The following is an 18374-nucleotide window of genomic DNA, read 5'->3' as shown; positions in this document are numbered from 1 at the left end:
AGACATGTTTAATAATATTTCAAAATTCAAATTTTATTTATAATATTAATAAAGTTTTATTATATTATATTATAAAGTATCCTCCAACTTTGTTCATAATTAATATCTATCAAAACATCACACTATTAAAAATTAATTTATTTTCATCTATGAAAAACATACATGTCACATTAAAAATTGACTTAAGAGTTTAAATCCGAAAGGGTTAGAAATAATTTGGATAGGAAGATAGTTTTTTGAAATGCAATTATGCATCTCCATATTGATTCAGCCAATTTTTTTCCAAAATAAAGTAATTTATTACTTAATTATTAAAATAAATAAATTTCTAAAAAAATATTTATATAGATAAATCGTATTAAATTAAAATAATTTTAATAAAAAAATTATATCAAAATAACACGATTTTAGTAAAATTATATTAAGGTTAAACAACTTCAATTGTTAAATAAAGTTATATTAGAATTAGTTGAAATCTAATTAAAATCGTATCAAAGTAATAATTAATTTTAATTTTTTAAATTTTTTAGCTATTTGTAAAATCATCATTCACGAGTAAAAAATCGATTGAGGCATCAATACGAAAAAAAAATGTGATTGAAATATGATAAGCTAGATAAAACTAAGAACAAAATTGATGAGTTTGACAAAAAGGAAAAAGAGAAGCATTGACGAGACACATGGCATAATGGGTTCATAACAAACTTCAGAGGAACCTTGAATTTTTCCGACAAAGAAATCTTTCTGTTTATCCTTATCGATCAAGACAAGACAAGGTTGTTGGTGGCGTGCTTCTGGCACACCACATTTTACGAAAATGACCCTTCATTGTCTACATGGCATGTGGGCCCCACCTCCTACCTCTCTCCGGTGACACCTAAAGTGGCGGTGACGTCACATGACACGTTTCGCCTCATGAATGGACACTGATTTGTGAATTGCACCAGTATCGTGATTATCCTGAAATGTATAACTAATACTGTTATAAATCATCACATATGCATCAATCCCATCCTTGCACTTGTACGCTTGCAACTTCCTCTCTTGTTGTTGCCACTGCTGCAACTTTCACTGTTGTTCTGTTCTATGCATCTCTTTACCAAATTGCCCCTGCTCAGAGGTGAACTTCACCATTTTTTTTCTAGGGTTTGGAGGCTTTGCCGAAAGCGGGTTAAGCAAGCTTGGGTAAGGAAAATATTTATCTCCTTCTCTATGTCCTTTTAGCTGTGAAATTCTCAAATTCAGGTTTTGATTTGTATTTGTTTTTCTTTTTGAAGTTTCTCGTTTGTGAGGGAATTTCTGCCTTGGGGGTGGATTTGAACACCATTTTATGTCTAATAACTTGGTATTCTAGTTTGTTAGGTTGGGGGCTTAGATGTATGTAAGAGCACATTTTGATGTGATAAAGTGTGAATCATTGCTCTGGCACTTGGATACATTCAGTAAATTCATCAAAACCTGGTTAAAAAGATAGGGATTGCAGTTGCCCTTGATGCAGTTCTACAATTAGCTATTACGTGGTCTTCTGTTCTCCCACCCTCTCTGCATATTTGATTGCTTGAATATATACAATATGACTAATGAACTTCTTTCTTTTCCATATTCCACGATAATTCCCTAGGCACCCTATTTACACACTTTTCATATCACCGGAAACCATGTCTGTCCTTTTATAGTTTTATTCCTCTAATATCTCCTTTTATAGTTTTATTCCTATAATATCTTTCCATTAATCATCATTATCACTCTTCAACGTTCATAGCAAGTGTATTGATTTCATAGTTGATCAGTTAGACATAAATAAAATATAATTAATCTTCTATACTGTCAATATCATCTGATTCTTTGCTCAATTACCCTTTCCCATAAGTACTTAGTATGACTATAAGCTTAATCTTGCTATTGTTTGTACTTGTAAAGTCACTCTTATTATTAGACAGGGGTATAAGTACTCCCGAACTTATCCGATGTTAGAGTTACAATCTTGTTAAATAGTTGTGGTATATTTTATGTCTGTTTCCTTAACCCATTTGTATCTCAATAGTTACTACGTTTTCTGACTATTTAGTCATTATTCATTCTCTTCTTTGCTTTTTTTACCTCAGACTCCTGTATTCCACTAAAAGAAGTATAATTTTGATCACCCTTCGTGTCTGTTTGGTTTAGCCAATCATGGTGAAATAAAATTCTGTCATTCTTTAAGTAGCTTGTCAGATTAGCAATTCCACTTATCCTTGTATATTGTTCTATGAATATAACAGTACAAGTTTACCTTCTTTGTTCATAATGCATTTCACTTCGTTCATGTCATCTTTCTTTTTTTATACCTATAACAAGTACATAATTCTTTCCTTGGAAATCTAAGGATTTGGTATAATCTGTCAAGTGCCCAAACCTACACTTCCTTTATATGTATGTGTGTTTTCAATTTTCAGGTTTTTACCCAGGGACTGTGCTTTATAGCTCTCCCTTTTAACCTTAACATTATATTCCATGCTATCTCTCACCACACTACCTACAAATTTTAGCGCTTGGTCCAAAGCCTCTTGATTTATTGAGTGTCTCTTTTGATACCTTTCTGATCCCTTTTAGTCATCTTGTTCCACATGTAGTGAGCAAAATAAGAACATGTTATTTTTGTAATTATGATAAAAACATATGAACTGAAAATGGCAAAAAGAAACACTCTAATTTGCAGCCTTCATTTTCAGTTTGGAGACAGAGAAATATTTTATGGATTGCATGACTAGAAGTAATCGAAATAACTGTTCATTGGAAATCAACTCCATACCAAAGCATTGGAAGGAGAAGAGAATTTCTTGTATTCTTTTCTTGAGCTAACTCTGGAGTAACATAGAAAGCAACTTGTTTAGGTTAATTCCTTATTGTAAGTTATTTGCTTTAAATGTATAATTATAAATTTGTTGTTTGAATTGTTTAGTATTGGCTTCATCTGCTGGCTTGATTTCTCCTCATTACTAAGAAGTGTTTAATTAAGAAAATGGTATTTAGAATTTGTCAACTTTTATGATTACATAGAGTTGTAATGAACTGATAATTTTTCTTTTTAGTTTTTCTAGGTGAAGAAAATGATCCTCACAAAGCAGTACCGATGCATACACTCGACTAGTTGTCAATGTACCAAAGGGCATTTAATGGAAGATGTGATATTCTTAGTATTTCATAATTTGAATTGGAATCCCAAGCTAATTGCTACTCTATCATGTGTGTGTAAATGGTTTGATGATCTTGCTAAGCGAGTTCTATGGAAAGAGTTTTGTCGAACAAGAGCTCCAAAGATGCTGCAGGATCTGCAATCTAATGGGAGCCACATCGTTGATGGGAACTGGAGAGCCTTAGGGAAGCTGCTAATATACTGTTCAGGATGCACAAAAGGTGGCTTGTTCAATAGCATTCAGATCCCTGGTCACTTTGTTTATCAAACTCGATTTTCTAGAACATCAGGAAAGAGCTTTCTTTTGCCTCAATGCAGAACTGATGTTTTGTACGTGTCTGATCCCTGTGAGCATCTTGACCAGGGAGAAGAAGGAGATGTAGGATTCTTCCGTGGAATTTTTAAGTCATTTGCTACCTCAAAGGTCAGAAAGATTCTTATTAATAAAGGTGCCAAGCTTCATCCAAGTGAAGTTTGCCCTTATTGTAAGGCAAAGTTGTGGAGCATGCTGCAAGCTGAAATGATTCCTCAAAGTGCTAGTCTCAGATTGGGTTCTTATGATGATTGTATTGAGTATTACGTGTGCCTCAACGGCCATATGCTTGGGATATGTACTCTGTTACCACTGTCCGATTCAGAAGACGCATCTGAATTGCGATAACACCTAAATGATTCTCAGGTAATTTTGTTTCTGTAAAATCATAATTTATTTTACTCTCGTGTTTACGTTAGCTGTTTACATTTCAGTATAAACTGGAAATAAGGTTTGAAATGTGAATTAGTAATTGTGATAATTGGTTTTCATTGAGAACTGAACCCACTTATAATGCCATTAGGTGGAATTTAATTGGATGTTTTACTTGTAGTTAATATTTATTCTTTACTTTTAAAATTGAAATAATATTTCGTAAAATGAGATTATAAAGTATATAATTTGATTGTGTTAATATTTAAACAGATAATAAATAAGAAATTTAACATTATTTGTAAAAAACATGAGAATAAAAATTGTATTTCAACATCTGTAGTGAATGTGTGACTCATACTCGTCGGCAAAACCTTGTGGTGAGCCTCATTGTTAGTAAAATGATGAGACATAGGCAATGTTTTCAGTGAAGATGTATGTTGAGTTGCCTGAGTGTGTGCTGTTAAATATCCAAAAACAAATTTCAAAAAAAAAAAAACTAAAAAATTGAGATATTTCAGGGATACCTCAACACTTATACAAGACACTACAAGGCTCCATCACACTTAAAACAGGCATGAAAAGCAATCTTTCATAATTAACTACTCAACACATAAGACTCTTACCTCTACCTTCGCACTCTAGTTACAAATAAGCTCGACTACACCCCTTAATCTATAGAGACTGTGCTCATCCGCTGGTATACCACACGCACACCTACCCTTTTTTATTTTTTATACGGACAAGAGGTTTGAGATACTAATCAGAGTAAGAAAAACACGCTAAAACGTATCTTCGCAGTTACCCATGACCAAGCCTTCAATTGTTGTGCCACCATGAAAATTTCACCGTGATCTATATTACCATTTCTAAAAATCTTCTTATTCATTTGCTTCCACAATTCTCTACAATCGTTGTCCACACACATAGCCAGATTTGATTGTAGGGATGGCAATGCGAGCTGGCCCATCCCGCATAGGCTCGCCCTGCATAGAATATGCAGATTGGTTTTTCTAGCCCGCCCCGTATAAGGATTGGCCCGTGGGCCTGAGCTCGTGTCAGCCCGCATAAGAAATGTTGATATTATTCTCACGGGACATGCGTAGCAAAATGTATTAGGGTTTAGGGTCTCGTGATTGTTCAATTCGGTTCTCAGACATTTTACTTCAGATCCAACCTTGCCAGTTCTGATTCAAAAGGGTAAGACCTGGAATAGAAAATGTCATGAAAATACAATACAAAAGATGAGAATCCATATGAAATGCAGTATGCAGAATACAATAGAAAAAATTTGTGTCTTCAAATGGCGCATGCAGACACAGTTGCAATTTATGATTCTTCTGCAAACACAGTTGCGAATAAAAACCCCAATTTAAGCTTTTGGGAGAATAACGAAACCCTAATCCTCCATTCTGAAAACATTGATTTTGGACAAACTGTGAATCGTTCAGAAGTTTCGTATTAGTGACACAGTTGCCAAAATGGTGAAAATGAGTAAAGGAAAAGGAGAGAAGGGAGGGACGAAAGGGTTGTGATTAGGGTTTGGGAGAAAAGAGAGTTTGAGAGAGAGAGAATCAGAGAGAGAAGGAAAACGAAACGGAATGAGAGAGAGAAAAAATTGACTTTTAAAGAGTTCTACGTGGCATGTTCTTGTTGGTTCATGTGTGTTGTGTTGATTGGTGGAATTTTTTATACTTTTAGTATTAAATGTTTTTGAATTTTTTTTTCCAAAATTTGTGTGGAGAGGACACGTGTTTAAACTTACCCTGAGAGTCCTCTCCATTTGTAATATGTATAGATGCCTCCTTAATTAATGAAAGATCATGACCAATGAATCTTGTTAGTTAATCTATTGATTATATTCAATGATGGAGATTCTAAAGTCTTGAAATTATATTTTTCTTGAAAATTATGAAGTTCAACCTAGAAAGTTGAAAATAGTATTTTCAAGGTATTTTGAAAATGCGACAAACATTAATTATCCATGATCTCTCTATAAAGAAGTTTTCTTCTCATTACCTAAATAAAACAAGTGAGAATAGCAACATAGAGAGTTTATATCCACCGTAATGAGATCAAAATTCCCAATGAGAGACTAGAAAAATATTGTATTTCATTATCGTATTTCTCAAGTTAAAAATTCTAAGTATTATTATTCTATTTTCTTTTATTGAATTATTGTTTTTGTAAGTGTCTATTTTATATCTATACCGAATAGAGAGAATTTGTTCTGATTTTCCGAACACTTCTTTACTTTAAAAGAAGGTGGAGTATAAATATTCGATCAAACACTCTTAAAAAATTAAATTCAAAAGTATTTTTTTTAATATGAAGGATGGGTACTATCTTAAAAAATGTATTGTTAAATATATGTTGCAAACTTTAATCTTCTTCCCATTCTAAACTAATAATTGCGAGAAAAATAAATTATTATTATTTTTTTTTTAAAGAAAGTTTGAAAGTTGAAAATATCAGCCCACCTCTTTGTTATTGCTATTTTGTTTATTAAAGTTCATTGCATTTTTTGAACTGATATCCAACATGTTTTTCTCGATTAGATGTGAACCAATATTATTTTTTATTGATGTAACTACAGTTATTTTAATTCATCTTAATTGAGGTTATTTTTACAATTTATTGATTGAATTTTTTTAATAACTTTTCAATCAATTTCTACTGAAAAATATTTCTTGATAAAAAAAATTCTCATTCAAAACAAAAAAAAATCTAACAAACTATTGATAAAAAAATAAACTACAACAAATGTTAATTATTGCCAACATCAAGATAAAACATTAATTATTGCCAACATCTTCAAAATTTGTCAAATTGAGAACATTTGAAAATAAAGGAGGTTTGAAGGGTGTTGAAATATTAACATCCTGAATAGTAAAAATACACATTTTATACTTCAATAAATTAATATATATATTTTTTTAATTTAAAAATATTATTATGTTATTATAAACAATATTTTTACTGTGTCAACAAAACTTTTTTGACACTGAAAAGAGTCAATACCTCGATTAAACCAAGACTTCGATGAGATGGTTTGAAAACAAGAAAAAGAAACAAAATTCCAAGCATTCTAAAACCCCACAAGTAATGTTTTCATAAATGTTATTAATTATTTTTCGTAAAGCGTAAAAGTTTGTTGAGACCACAAATATAAAGTAGAGCAGAAGAAAAACGTAATAATTTTGTGAAGGTTCTGAGAAATCCAAGTTCAAGTCTTGAAGGAAGCAAAAGCAACAGTGAGTCACAGTGTTCATCTCCAGTGAAAGCCAATTTTGAATGAGATGGGAATCCCTCACTTTCTACTGATTCCATATCCAAGTGTAGGACATGTGAATCCCCTTATGCAGTTGTCTCATGTTCTTGCCAGACATGGCTGCAAGATCACTTTTTTAAACACAGAGTTCAACCACAAACGAGCAAATACAGGAGGTGATGATGAACTGGACAACCCCAAGGAACCCCAGATAAAGTTTGTGACGCTCCCAGATGGTTTGGGCCCTGAAGATGACAGAAATGATCCCAAGAAAGTTATTTTCTCACTCAAAACTCACATGCCTGATATGCTTCCCAAACTCATTCAAGATATCAATGCATTGCATGTTAACAATAAGATCACTTGCATTGTTGTCACAATCAATATGGGTTGGGCCCTCGAAGTTGGTCACAAATTGGGAATTAAAGGAGCTCTTTTGTGGCCTGCATCTGCCACTTCGTTGGCCACATGTGATTGCATTCCAAAGTTGATTCATGATGGAATCCTAGATTCAGATGGTAAACCTTTTCAACTGCAGATTAGGAGTTTCTATTGTATGATAGTTTTGTCAACTTATTATGTTAGTGATTGATGGGGTTATGCATGTGACTTTGGTTGAGCGAGCTATTTTATTATGACTAAGAGATACTAATGATTGAGTTATAATCTCTCATGTTTCTATGATGTTTCCTCTGTAACTCTATGACTTTGAGAATTTTTTCTAGTGTATTGCTTGTTTTTCTTCTTGATTCCTATTGTTCTTTAATTTGTTTGTGATGTTTGTTTGGAACGTTATTGATGTTTGTTTAGTTAGGTGAACTTGCGTTAAATTGACAATCGAGATTTATAATAGCAAGATGTAACCAGATAATTATAGATTTGTTTTCAAATACACAGTTAATGCTTTGAAAAACTCTAGTACTTTCATGTCAACAAAATTTAGAGTATGATTACAGCTTAACTCCAAATAGTTTGAAGGAACAGAAGGAAACTCTATCCACAAATTCACACACATTCTGAGCACATGAATTTGCTGTTCCACCACCGTTTTACTTATTTACTATTGCATGTACCCATATCAGATTAAAGCAATGCTCAATTTTTTAACGTTTCACTAACTTTTGTGTTAAGTGTTACTTCTAAAAGCATTGAAGTTAGGAGAATCAAGCCACGGTTAAGATGCTGAGAAAATTTTATATGTAACTTTACCTCATCCTTTATGCTTTGCAGGAAACCCTGTTGAAAAGAAAGAAATTCAACTCTACCCAAATATGCCAATGATGGACACAGCAAACTTTCCATGGTGTGGCCTAGATAAGACTGTCATTCATCATATTGCACAAGAGATGCAGACTGTTAAGTTAGGAGAATGGTGGCTTTGCAACACAGCATATAATCTTGAGCCTGCTGCATTTTCCATATCACCACGGTTCCTACCTATTGGTCCATTGATGGCAACTGACAGCAACAAAAGTTCACTCTGCCAAGGAGACACAACTTGCTTAGATTGGCTAGATCATCAGCCACCTCAATCTGTTATATATGTTGCCTTTGGTAGTGCGGGAGTTATTGATGAAAAACAATTCAAGGAATTGGGTCTTGGACTTGATTTACTTAACAAGCCTTTTCTTTGGGTTGTGAATCCTTGTAACAATAACAGGGAAAACACTTCACACTCTGATGAATTCCATGGAAGTAAAGGCAGAATTGTGAACTGGGCACCACAGAAGAAGATATTGAACCACCCTGCCATAGCTTGCTTCGTTAGTCACTGTGGTTGGAATTCTAGCATAGAAGGTGTATGTGGTGGCGTCCCTTTCTTGTGTTGGCCATTAGTAAAGGATCAGTTTGTTAACAAGTCATATATTTGTGATGTGTGGAAAGTTGGACTGAGATTAGATAAGGATGAGAATGGATTAGTATCGAAGGGAGAGATAAAGAAGAAGGTGGAGCAACTGCTTGCTGATGAAGGCATAAAAGCAAGGTCGTTGAAACTGAAGGAATTGACCCTGAATAACGTAGTAGAAGGTGGTCACTCTTCAAAGAATCTGAAAAGCTTTATCAGCTGGGCAGAGTAATAATGCTTTATAGTTTGGAAATTGTTGAACTATAGTTACTAATAATGTCCATCCTGTTAGCATAAAAACTATGTTGTCTTTAGCATCTTTAACATATTAAAAGTTAACTCCCATTTCCATGGTACACAGGATTGGTGTTAAATGTACTGCAAAACTTTTCTAAATTGTTAATTGTTATTCTTGATAATAATCTTCCGATAAGTGAATATGGTTTGAAATGATTTTGGGGAAAATGTTAATCCTAATGATAGTGGGTGCATAGAAGAAGAAGAAGAAGAAGACCAGTGAGGGATCAAATAGTTTCGAAAGACAGTGTTCTTTGCTGTTTCTCAATTTTTTGGAAATATGGTCACATGAGTTGTTAAAATGAGAGCATATTTGAAGTCTTCTGGCTTATTGAAACACTATATCAAGATAAGTAAGTTTGATCTATGACAAAATCATACAGCAATTCAAATCTTGATAAAAATTGTTTATGTATGTATTGGTAGATGGTGTGGAAAGTATGTTGATTTTAAAATGAGTCTTAACAAAGTTTGAAAAGCTGAAAAATAAAGATGACAAAACGGACTGACTCAGCGGGTGGTTTACTTTTTGAACCTGTGATTAGTCCGATCCACCTAATTCACCAATTTGGCGGGTCGCAGACAAGGTGACCATCACCCTGCTTTGCTCTTTATACATAATACATAAAATTGAAGTATTCTTAATATTTATTTTATTTTTTATTAATTTCATTCATTGAAGTATTCTTAATATTTATTTTATTTTTATTTTTTATACAAAATTTGATTCATATTTATTTTATTTTTTATTCTTTATACATAATTTGATTCATATTTATTTTATTTTTTATTCTTTATTTATGGAAGTATTCTTAATATTTATTTTATTTTATTTTCTTAGATATTAAACATTCTTTCATTAAAATATTAAAATTTATGTTTAATTTCCTTTTAAAAAAATTTAATTAGATAATTTTGCAAGTTATGTAACTTCACGTTGGCAAAGATGTTATCATTTTTATGTAATTTTATGTAATTTCAATTTTTTTTAGAAAATGTATTTCATGAGTCTTCTAGTTCTTCAATAAATTCATGAAGTTTAGGAAACATATATCAATTATTTATAAACTCATTTAGTTATATATAAAGTAGTTGTTTATCAAATATTAAATACTCATAAAGTACGAACTTATATGCAAGCAAATAAAATTTTCAATTTGCATGAGAATTTAAGTTGAAATTTATTTAAAGTACTTAACTAAATTATTGAATAAAAGCTAGTCTTATCGCTTATATCTTTGGAGCAGGAACGGTTTGATGCTTCTCTTTTTAATTTTTATCAAAGCTGAGACCAAACCAACTCAATAATACTCATCCTTGCTCATTTACATCATCCCTAGTATATATCATTTATATGATATGGGGGTGAGCTGGCTATGCAGAAAGCGACTCATTAAAAGGGGTAATAGTATATATTTACACTGCTTTGGAGTGACAAATGTTATTCGTATTGGTAGTAGAAAATATATATTTTGCATGCAAACTACACAGGGGTGATTGTTCAACAGTATAAGGAAACTGTATACTCAAATTTGTATGTGAAGGAAAAAATAAGGAGCAGTAGAAAGAGTTCACGGAGCCTGTGGAGAGGGTTCCAAGGAAGAGTCTTCTGCAGTGGGAGATTCTGATTCAGCTGCAAGTTTCTTAAAAACAAGCTTTTGCTGGGGAAGTTGACCGTTGGTAAATGCAGTGAGTTCTGTGTCTATTAAAACTGCGTCCTCTTCCTTAAATTCTCCTCTGAGAATACCCTTGGCAAGTTCATTCTCCACATTCTGCTGAATCACTCGCTTCACTGGCCTAGCACCATAATTGGGGTCATACCCCAAACTTCCAAGAAGTTGGAGAGCAGCGTCTGTCACTTGGATTTTCATCTTGCGGTCTGCAACTCTCTTCTGCACACGCTCCAACTGTAATACAACCACAAAGGGAAAATTGTTATTAGGGATGTTAAGCCTATGTAACAGCACCATGGAAATCATTCAACATGGCTTAATGAAGTTGACACTTCTTGTAACTTCAGATGTTGAAATAAGACAAATCAGATTTCGTTTTTAAGACAAGCATGTCGGCAATCAATATGAACATATGGATCAAACAATTTTTGGAACTCATTGAGGATATGGTAACAAGAATATATTACCTGTAACCTGACAATGCTACCTATTTGCTCACGGTCTAGAGGCTGGAAAACAATATATTCATCAACTCTATTCATAAACTCAGGGCGGAAGATGGATCTTGCAGCATCCATTACTCGCTGTTTTATGGTTTCATAAGCCAACTCTTTCGGCACGGTGTCATCATCCGTGTTCAGAATATACTGTGATCCAACATTAGAGGTCATAATGATGACAGTGTTGGTAAAACTCACAGTGCGTCCTTGAGAGTCGGTTACTCTTCCATCATCCAAAATTTGAAGGAAGACATTGAAGACATCCGAGTGTGCTTTCTCAATCTCATCAAACAATATAACAGCATATGGTCTGCGGCGAACTATCTCAGTAAGTTGCCCTCCTTCTTCGTACCCAACATATCCAGGTGGAGCCCCAATCAATCTTGAAACAGCATGTTTTTCCATGTACTCGCTCATATCAATTCGTACAAGAGCTTCTTCAGTGTTGAACAAGTAGGCTGCAAGTGCCTTAGCAAGCTCCGTCTTTCCTACACCGGTAGGCCCCATAAACATAAAGCTGGCAATTGGCCGATGGGGATCTGAAAGACCAGCTCTTGAGCGTTGGATAGCCTCAGCAACTGCTTTAACAGCAGGGTTTTGACCTACAACACGCTTATGAAGCACTTCCTCCAAATACAACAACTTCTCCCTCTCTGATTGTTGAAGCTTTGAAACAGGGATACCAGTCCACTTGCTTACAATTTCAGCAATATCACTTCCTGAAACTTCCTCTCTAAGCATAGACTTCCCAGTATTCATATATTCATTTAACTCCTTCTCTGCACTTTCAAGTTGTCGTTGCAAGGAGTTTAGACTGCCATACTTTAATTCAGCAGCACGATTAAGATCATACTCCCGCTCAGCCTGTTGGATCTCAAGATTCACCCTGTCTATCTGTTGCATAAATATATAGACACATTATTACTATTAGCTGCAAATTATATAGTAATCGTTTACGTGACTAAATTTCTAACTTAGATTATAATTGCCAAATCAACTAATGTAGTTGCACTAGTTCTATGTGCTGAAAATACTTCAGACTGCAATACTCATCCTACCCCTCTTCTGAACAATTGCTTAATTCAAAATGAAAAAAAAAAATCTCCAACAGGAAAGGTATAAATAACACACCTCTTCTTTGATTGATTGAATACGAGTCATTACAGACTTTTCATGCTCCCACTGTTCAGTCAGCTCAGCTTGCTTCTCTTTCAATAGAGAAAGCTCTGTCTCCAGACGATTAAGCCTATCTTTAGTAGCCTTATCTGTATCATTCACGAGAGAGAGTCTTTCCATCTCCAGTTTCAGGACTGACCTATTGATCTCATCAAGTGCAGTCGGTTTAGAAGTGATTTCCATTTTCAGTTTGGCAGCTGCCTCATCAACCAGATCAATAGCTGCAATTTAGATGAAGCTAGCAATTAGTGCTTTATGGGCATTGTTGATGCTGATACCATTTCAGAAGAAAGTTTAACATAAATGTGTAACAAAAAGAGATGTATCACTCACAAGTCAGAGCTATATTAAGATCATTCAAAGCCAAACCCTTCAGAAACCAATACTGCGGTCTATGTATGTTACCAACAGCAGCCAAGTGCTAGAGATTTGAAGTTTTACAAATGATTTTAAATTTTAATCTAATTCTTGATAGCAGCAAAATATTCTCTAGCATCGCCATTTCAAGGTTTTCAAGAACAATTAATATTCTAACAATCATCTGGAAATAATTGTTTTCCATCAACCTCAACTGAATTAATAAATTCTCAAAAGCACTAAAATCACAAATGTTCTAATTCGGAATTTAATCTTTCAAGTAAAACTCATGTCATAATAGTACAAATTAGTAGAGCGAATGTCAGTGCTCCAGAAACTTCTCAGTCCTTGTTCAAAACATTCAGAGTTTAAAATAACTTTTATTATTCCTTATTATTTCTTTCTTGGCAATAACATTGCCCTTCTGGGAGCCATGTTAGTCACTGAACTAGCAGTGGTTAGAGGATGGACTTCTTTATGGTAGAAAGTGATTCCCGGTAGTTGAAGCATTTCAAAATCCTTCTATGGTTCCATGGTGCATCAAGGGGAAGATGGAAGTGTTGCCTGGATGTGTAATATTTTGAATTTTAAAGTTTCTCACATTTTTAGGGAGGGGAATAGATGTAGACTTTCAAATTTGATGGTTGAGTCTAAGATTGAATTAGTGCGGCTGGATGTTCTTCCTTCTTGTATAAGTTTTGATTCTTTTGGAAATAGGTTTGGTCTGCCAGGTAATAAATGTTCTTGATTCATGGGTTTTGGTTTGATCCCTCATAATTTTTTTGCACATATCATTGGGAGAGCATGTGATTGATGAGATATGACATGCTAACCTAGTTGGGATGTCACATTCTCATAATGATGCTTTCTTGAGTGATACCCTTTCTAAAATAAGTATTATTACCTTTGTCGGGCAAAAATCTCCCACTGATATATCGATCCGAAAGAATTGCAGCTTCCACAAGTGCGCTGTCAGATATTCGAACTCCATGATGTAGCTCATACCTTTCTCGCAGTCCCCTTAGTATTGAAATTGTGTCTTCAACTGTAGGTTGGTCAACATAAACTTGCTGGAACCGTCGCTCTAGTGCTGGGTCCTTCTCGATATACTTCCTATACTCATCCAATGTTGTTGCACCAATACATCGGAGCTCTCCCCGACCCAGCATAGGCTTTAAGAGATTACCAGCATCCATAGCACCATTTGTAGCTCCTAACATGAATAGATGATAATTGCAATCAAATTCTCCAACATGTTAATTTTGAATCTCTATATGGCATCAGCTACAAAAAATCATATTTCAGGAAAATTATTATAATAAAAATGCAACATCTATATAAGAGTCCCCATTGATCCGAAGAGTTTTGGTATATAAAACAGTTTGCATCTAGCAGTCTGACCCTTTTAGCATCTTTAACAATACTCAAATAAGTTGTTCAAAATGGTAGAGTTTCAAGCTTCTTACCTGCCCCAACAACTGTATGAATCTCATCAATGAAAAGGATAGTTTGACCATCAGAATCTGTTACTTCTTTAAGCACGGCTTTCAGCCTATCTTCAAATTCTCCCCGATACTTTGCACCAGCAATCAGTGCACCCATATCAAGAGATATAAGCTGAAGAGAGAACAGTGCAAAAAGATCAAGTTTACAATTACTAGACAATTTACAAACTTCCAAAAAAAAAGTGAAATATGACATTTTACTTTTGCAGAGGATTGAATAGTGATAGAGATTATTATAGAGAAATTGAAAATGGGAATAAAAACTTGAAAATCAGTTCCATTCATTCACAGCTCTATCAGGAATAGCCAAAGCACTTGGATAAAGCATACCCTACGGTTCATCAAAGCTTGAGGAACATCACCTTGCACTATTCTCTGAGCTAGTCTGTTTCAAGTGAAGAATTCGGTCAATAAAGAGAAATAGAAAGGAACAAGAAAAAAATCATCCAAATAAGATACATGCAAGAAGAAAAAATTAGTTAACCTGATGGTTTTCCAATAGAGTTAAGAAAAATCTGTGTTAAATTTTTTTGCTAAATGCATGTTTCAAACGTTATCATCATGTTCACACAGCTGAAAGAAATTGTTTTTCCATTCTAATTTATACTACTACAGGGAAAAAAGTCATTATTTAAAGTATCACTTGGGAAACCTCTAAAAAACCATTTAAGAAACTTACCTTCAAAAGATTAATTTTACAATATTACATATCTGCATTAAAATTTCATTTATCTTTTTCATAAAATGTATAACAGATGTTCAGACAATTTTATTATTCTTTAACCTGTCTAACAGATGGCATTGCTAGTATTTATGAAGCAGGTTAGACATTGAAATTAAGGGCAGTTAATATTGGTATAAACTAGTTAAGCTTAATTCTAAATTCCAAAAGATTTTAATAGCAATAATGTTCAACAAATGGTAATGTAATCAATCATAGGCAATGGAAGAAGATAAAGGTCTAAGTGCCTACCCTTCAGAAATGGCAGTCTTTCCAACACCAGGCTCACCAATCAGCACAGGATTGTTCTTTGTCCTCCTGGAGAGAATTTGGATGCATCTGCGTATTTCATCATCTCTTCCTATGACCGGATCAAGTTTTCCAGCTTTTGCCATTGCAGTTAAATCTTTTCCATATTTTTCCAAGGCTTCATACTTCCCTTCAGGATCTGTATAGAAACTTAACATGAGGCTTAAGCAATACAAAGTTGCCAATCATTTAAAGCGCACAGTTCAAAACTCAAGGAAAAAAATTAAAGACAACAATGTACTGGTCCTCAATACTCTTCAATATAACAATTAAAACCTTCCTCCAAAAGAAAAGAGGTAAGAAGATAAAAAGATGACAACACCTGGTTACATATCATATACTAAAAGTTATAAAAAGAAGACAAATAGCAAAATATAACCTTGATCAATAACTGACTGCGGTCCCCTAATGGACTCTACTGCAGATTTTAGAGCCGGCTCAGATATTTGAAAATCTCTAAAGAATTGCTTCCCAAATCGCTGATCTTGGGTAAAAGCAAGAACCAAGTGCTCAACTGAAACAAATGAATCCCCGAACTGTTTCTTGTGGTCCCTAGCTCTCTGAATCAGTGCCTCCAAATCACGTCCCAACATTGAACCAGACGATTCCCCTAGAACCTAACATAATTGAACATGCATTAAACGTCTGGGGTTCTCTGGAGGAATAACTAGCACTTAAACTCAACCAGACAACAAAATATAAAAGCTCATATTTCAATTCAATCTTCTTTGTATCTGTGATTCAACCTTGGGTTGCCGCTGAATGTACTTGTCAGTAGCTTCTAGAAGACGAGTGTTATCCACCCCAACCTTAGAAAAGATCCTGCGAGCAAGCCCATTCTTCTGCTCTAACAAAGCCTTCATCAAGTGCTCTGTCTCCACAATCTGATGCTTGTTCTCTTTGGCCACCTCCGGCGACGAAACTATCGCCTGCCACGCCATCTCTGTGAACTCTTGCTGTGTAATCTGCCATAGTATCAAAACCTCAACATCAACCACTTCACCCTACTTAACAAGCTCCAAGACCATTATACAACCCAAATTCACAAACATTCAAAATTCCAAATAAGCTGACAAAATTAACAAACATATTAAATTGGTCGAGTTTGGTTAGTTAGTTGATAATTGTGTGCTTCTCTGCTACAAAATAGAAGCTCAATTTTGAACCACTTTTCTCCGTTCAACCTATCTTCTTCTCTCTCAACTGTCTCTGCTCTCCACCATGTTTTCCAATAAGGACAATTTGATAATAGAAAAAAATTTACATAGCAATTTATCCAACTGGACCTAATCAGATCAGTTTCAACTAAAATTCTGAACTTAACTCAAACAGGGCGATTGCATGTTTCGAAAGGAAAGTTAAAAGAATAAAGTAGAAGCAATGCGCTATTCATTTATTCAAATTATTTAGAAAGCGTTACCCTTCCACTTGAAGCTTCACAGCGAACGGTGAGAGGTGAGGAATTTCTCCGAATTGTCCAAAACCCATTTGCAAAAGGGTGTCTTTTGTTGAAGGGGAGCGATTGGAGTGGCTTAAGGGAAATGGGCTTTGAGAAGGAGGGAGAGCGGCGGTGGTAAAAGCGAGCACGGTTAGTGTTGCAGGAGAAGGGGACGGCGAGGTGGGAGAGAGAAAGCGACGTCATGGAGGCGATTGGCGAGGAGGAAGAGAGCATTGAGGGAAGAAGGAATGAGAGTGGAAATTTAAAGAAGGGAAGAAGGAACTTTGTGTTGCGTGGGTATTGAGAAAAGAAAAAGAGAAAGAGAGAATGGGAAAACCGTGTTACTGTGTTGAAACAGAGTTTGGGCTAAAAGAGAGAGAGTTGGACGTGGAATAGAGTGAGAGTGGAGCATTCTGGGAGCTTCTTGAAATGCTGTTTTGTATACATATGCACCCATTCACCACGTGTTCTGTGCTTTGGAGCTATGCAGTTCCTCTGAAAATGACTTGCGTTATCTCCTAAAATTTAGTATGTAAAAGTTATATATTTGTTACTGTTTGTTTAGGTTGTTTTGCAACTTCCAAGGATGGATGATTTAAAATAGGTAGTGTTATTTTAAGAATATAATTTTGGGAAAAAAATATTATAAGTATGATTCTCATATTTCAGTGTATTTTGGCATAATTGTACTGTTTATTTCAAAAGTTTCATGAACTTCGTTAACTGGGCCACTGTCGTAATCATAGTGATTACTATTAGATCACGTTAATGAATTATATAAAATTTATTGGAATTTGAACTTAATTTAGAAAGAATGAGTCATTGAGCACTATTATTTAGTATTGCTTATTTCATAGCTAAGGCAGCAAGCCAAGAAAGGCAGCATAGTAGGCCTTTTAGAATTAGAAAGGAAGCAATTAGTACCTTGTGATTTCGCTTGATTTAAACAATGAGGATCAAAACCTAAATGAGCACAAATATAAACAATGTATGAAATGGAAAAACTATAAGAAACAGTACGTTAGTAAGATTAGTAAGATGAACTTGTGTTTATTTCATTCTTCTGTATATATATATATATATATTATATAATTATAAATTATATAAATTGACAATATAGATGTGATTAATCGTATAGAATATATATATATATATATATATATATATATATTATATAATTATAAATTATATAAATTGATAATAAATCTTTACGTAAACAAGTATATTTTAGATTTTTTATAAACAGACTGGTTCAAAATGATTTATTCTTTATTTTTATAATCATAATAAAATTTTATACAATAAATTTCTCTTTTTTTAAACTAATGTATTTCTTCTTAAAATTGTATTAAAACCGTGTTAAAAATATTAAAAATACAACAAGTATTTTTTGAATTAGACACTTCACCAATGAGTCTTCT

At 34.0% G+C, this 18374-nt stretch overlaps 3 protein-coding genes across 4 annotated transcripts; 2 read left to right on the top strand and 1 right to left on the bottom strand.

The window, feature by feature from the left end:
• Positions 1–987: 987 nt before the first annotated feature.
• On the top strand, positions 988–3844 carry LOC137824011 (EID1-like F-box protein 2). Of its 2 annotated transcripts, XM_068629423.1 has the most exons (3): positions 988–1185; positions 2712–2887; positions 3072–3844. In XM_068629423.1, the coding sequence occupies exon 3, from the start codon at positions 3090–3092 to the stop codon at positions 3834–3836; it is 747 nt and encodes a 248-aa protein (XP_068485524.1). In that variant the 5' UTR covers positions 988–1185; positions 2712–2887; positions 3072–3089; the 3' UTR covers positions 3837–3844. The 2 variants fall into 2 exon arrangements, with proteins under 2 accessions (XP_068485524.1, XP_068485525.1); XM_068629424.1 differs by lacking the exon at positions 2712–2887.
• Positions 3845–3862: 18 nt separating this feature from the next.
• Positions 3863–9399, top strand: LOC137824010 (UDP-glycosyltransferase 83A1-like). Its single transcript, XM_068629422.1, has 2 exons — positions 3863–7649; positions 8362–9399. The coding sequence occupies exons 1-2, from the start codon at positions 7160–7162 to the stop codon at positions 9207–9209; spliced, it is 1338 nt and encodes a 445-aa protein (XP_068485523.1). The 5' UTR covers positions 3863–7159; the 3' UTR covers positions 9210–9399.
• A 1300-nt stretch (positions 9400–10699) lies between these two features.
• On the bottom strand, positions 10700–17469 carry LOC137823387 (chaperone protein ClpB3, chloroplastic-like). Its single transcript, XM_068628493.1, has 10 exons — positions 16936–17469; positions 16262–16480; positions 15895–16132; positions 15459–15654; positions 14816–14870; positions 14447–14597; positions 13885–14193; positions 12579–12844; positions 11415–12341; positions 10700–11181 (listed from the first exon to the last, which is right to left on the bottom strand). Exons 1-10 carry the CDS (start codon positions 17185–17187, stop codon positions 10846–10848), a joined length of 2949 nt encoding a protein of 982 aa, XP_068484594.1. The 5' UTR covers positions 17188–17469; the 3' UTR covers positions 10700–10845.
• Positions 17470–18374: the final 905 nt, after the last annotated feature.

This window comes from Phaseolus vulgaris, chromosome 8 (assembly GCF_000499845.2).
Source record: "Phaseolus vulgaris cultivar G19833 chromosome 8, P. vulgaris v2.0, whole genome shotgun sequence".
Lineage (NCBI taxonomy): Eukaryota > Viridiplantae > Streptophyta > Magnoliopsida > Fabales > Fabaceae > Phaseolus > Phaseolus vulgaris.
This window is presented reverse-complemented; position numbering and strand designations above follow the sequence as displayed.